This window comes from Penaeus japonicus, unplaced genomic scaffold, assembly GCF_977035675.1.
Source record: "Penaeus japonicus unplaced genomic scaffold, GWHDUDI00000001_assembly GWHDUDI00000006, whole genome shotgun sequence".
NCBI lineage: Eukaryota > Metazoa > Arthropoda > Malacostraca > Decapoda > Penaeidae > Penaeus > Penaeus japonicus.
Genome location: NW_028234408.1, coordinates 26002041 through 26004540, shown reverse-complemented (window position 1 = coordinate 26004540; position 2500 = coordinate 26002041). Strand labels below are relative to the sequence as shown.

Genomic DNA, 2500 nt, shown 5'->3' with positions numbered 1-2500 from the left:
AAATAAATTTGCCTTTTGTCCTCCCATAAAACAGCAATACTTTTATCACACTGAGGATAAAGAAAATAATGAGCTAATATGGATAATATACTATAATTTTAGTCAACTGCATCACTGGTAGAGCCTGTCATATGGCACATATAAGTCTCTAAACTCAATAAAACACACAAAAAATAAAACACAAAAAACGCTCAAGTTTTACAATGAATGACTGAAAGAGAGTGGGAAGATTCAAATTATAATGCTTCAAGCAGTCTCTCTTTAAAATAAAACCTATCCTGGAGGCTGGGCAAGCAAATTTATCCCCATCTGCAATGGGTTAAGTAACCACATTTTTTTGTATCCTAATGTTACAGTAGACAGAAATATACCATGTTATATGTGATTTGTTAGTAGACATCCATAAAATACTCATTTTTGATAGGTTATTTACAGATTTTATCATACATTTTCTCAGATATTGTTGTTATTTTTGGCTTCTGTTGACTAAAGTTACTATAAATGCATAAGTACATTGCAAGGAATCTGTTGATGCTAATTTTGATGGGTTTTATGACGTGTATCTATTCTAGAAATTTACCTTCAATTCCTTAGGATAAGAAATGAAAGCTCAAAAGAGCAAGTTGAAATTATCAAAATATGTCTCGGTTGTTCAACCAACTTGCTGTGTAAGGCAGCATGCAATGCTTTGCTAATTGAACACAAGATGGCTCTAGTTGACATTCATTATCTATAACATATGATACTCAGGCTTGATGGAAAGTCATTGAAGGTATTATTGGAAATGACGCTTAACACTGATATTGAAAAACCTTATTGTGATATTTAATAGAACACAATATTCTACAAAATAGCTTTCCTATAACATTTCCACCACAAATTAATTGTAAAGATGCTAGAGAAGTAGTAGTATTCATAACTTCCATAAGCTCTACTGTCTCTTTTATACAGCATCTTGAGAACATGACACAAAAATCAAACGATCGTAGGGGATAACGTGTACAAGAGGAGTCAGATGAGCCAATTAGAATTGTATTTGAACATGCTGTGATGATAGACACTAGTTTTAGGTCTGATAGAGCCAATTAGATTTGTAATATATCATGTGACAATAGAAGGCAGTTGAAATTCAGATGAGTATAGGGCATAGAGCATGAGGTGAACTATTTATATTTCTCTCTGAAATATCATGAAAGTAAGTAAGCAAGCTGAATAGCTTGCAAGCTATTAAACTAAATTATATCAAATTATATAGACATGTGAGGTGAAGATTTTATAGACCAGGCAGTGACATTCTATCATAATTTTAGTTTATTACAACATTGCTAAATCCTCATAATATAGTGTAAAACACCAAAAAAATCCCCCAAAAGGGTATTAGTTTTACAAGTGGATGTAAGAGAGCTCTGCAACGGGCAAATTGCAAACTGCTCCCTTGCTCTGAAACTCGTTTACAGCACTGCTCAGCAAGGAGCCATAACCGCAAATCTATTCCTTGTCCACAATGGATTTATAATGATTTCTTGTATTTCAGGTCATGGCAAGGCCTATCTACAGAAGAATGCAGTGGTAAGGCAGTATCATTGGATGCAGAAGAAGGAGGAGAGAAAGCTCAAGAAGTTAGAGAAACAGAATCAAATTGGAGAAGGTATTGCATTATTTTTTCTTTCTTTCTTTCTTTCTTTTGGTTGAGAGTGAGTCAGGGAGTAAGAGTGTGAGTGTGGGTACGTGTGTGCATGAGTGTGTGAATGTACCTGAAAGAATTTGCACAATCAGATTACAGTTGCTTTTCATAGCATGAAATTATGTTATGATTGTGTAGCTGCTCTTTCAGTCTTGTAGTAAGTCCTCTAAAATATAAGAAAAGTTTTGTACATATTGCTAAAATTACCCTCAGCATTGATAAAGTTGTAGATGTTATAGCACAAGAAAAAATTGTTCATGTATTTTGGTTACCCAGATAATTTTTCTTTTCATCCAGTTGAATCCAGTGAAAATACAGAGAAAGCAGAGCCAACTACAAGTAATGATTTGTCAACAGGAAATGCAGATGAATTAAAAGATGCATTTTCAGAGCTGGAGAAACCAAAGTAAGTGTTTTATATAACTGGAGTATGGAATGGCTGATTATAAAAATGGTTTTGTAACAAATGATATGTAAATCTTTTGTCCATAATACACTGTTTACTTAGTGGAAATTTGACAATAGAAATTATTTGTTTGACTGCAAATGTTATATTTATTGAATATTATAATTAAAAGTTATTACTGGTGCTTTCATCCCTTAATAAAGTTTATTGTAGATTGCATTCTAAATATTTATTATCATATTTTTATTGCTGTTGATAAATGTAATGAGAAATTACCTTCTGTGTTAGGGTCAAGGAAACCATATGTAAATGAGGTTATCTCTGATAATAGGCATGTGTCACATTTGATTATTCCAGTACAGGAATATAAGTCTCGACAAATCTTGACAAAAATAATTTGGAAGTAGATT

General features: G+C 32.6%; 1 protein-coding gene across 1 annotated transcript in view; it reads left to right on the top strand.

Moving 5' to 3' along the window:
- The window catches only part of LOC122250834 (uncharacterized), a 5591-nt gene that overhangs the window by 1215 nt on the left and 1876 nt on the right, over nt 1-2500 (top strand). Inside the window, exons 2-3 of the mRNA XM_043012495.2 lie at nt 1535-1648; nt 1982-2090. Of these exons, the coding sequence (XP_042868429.2) occupies nt 1535-1648; nt 1982-2090 (223 nt within the window). The remainder of the gene's footprint in view (nt 1-1534; nt 1649-1981; nt 2091-2500) is intronic.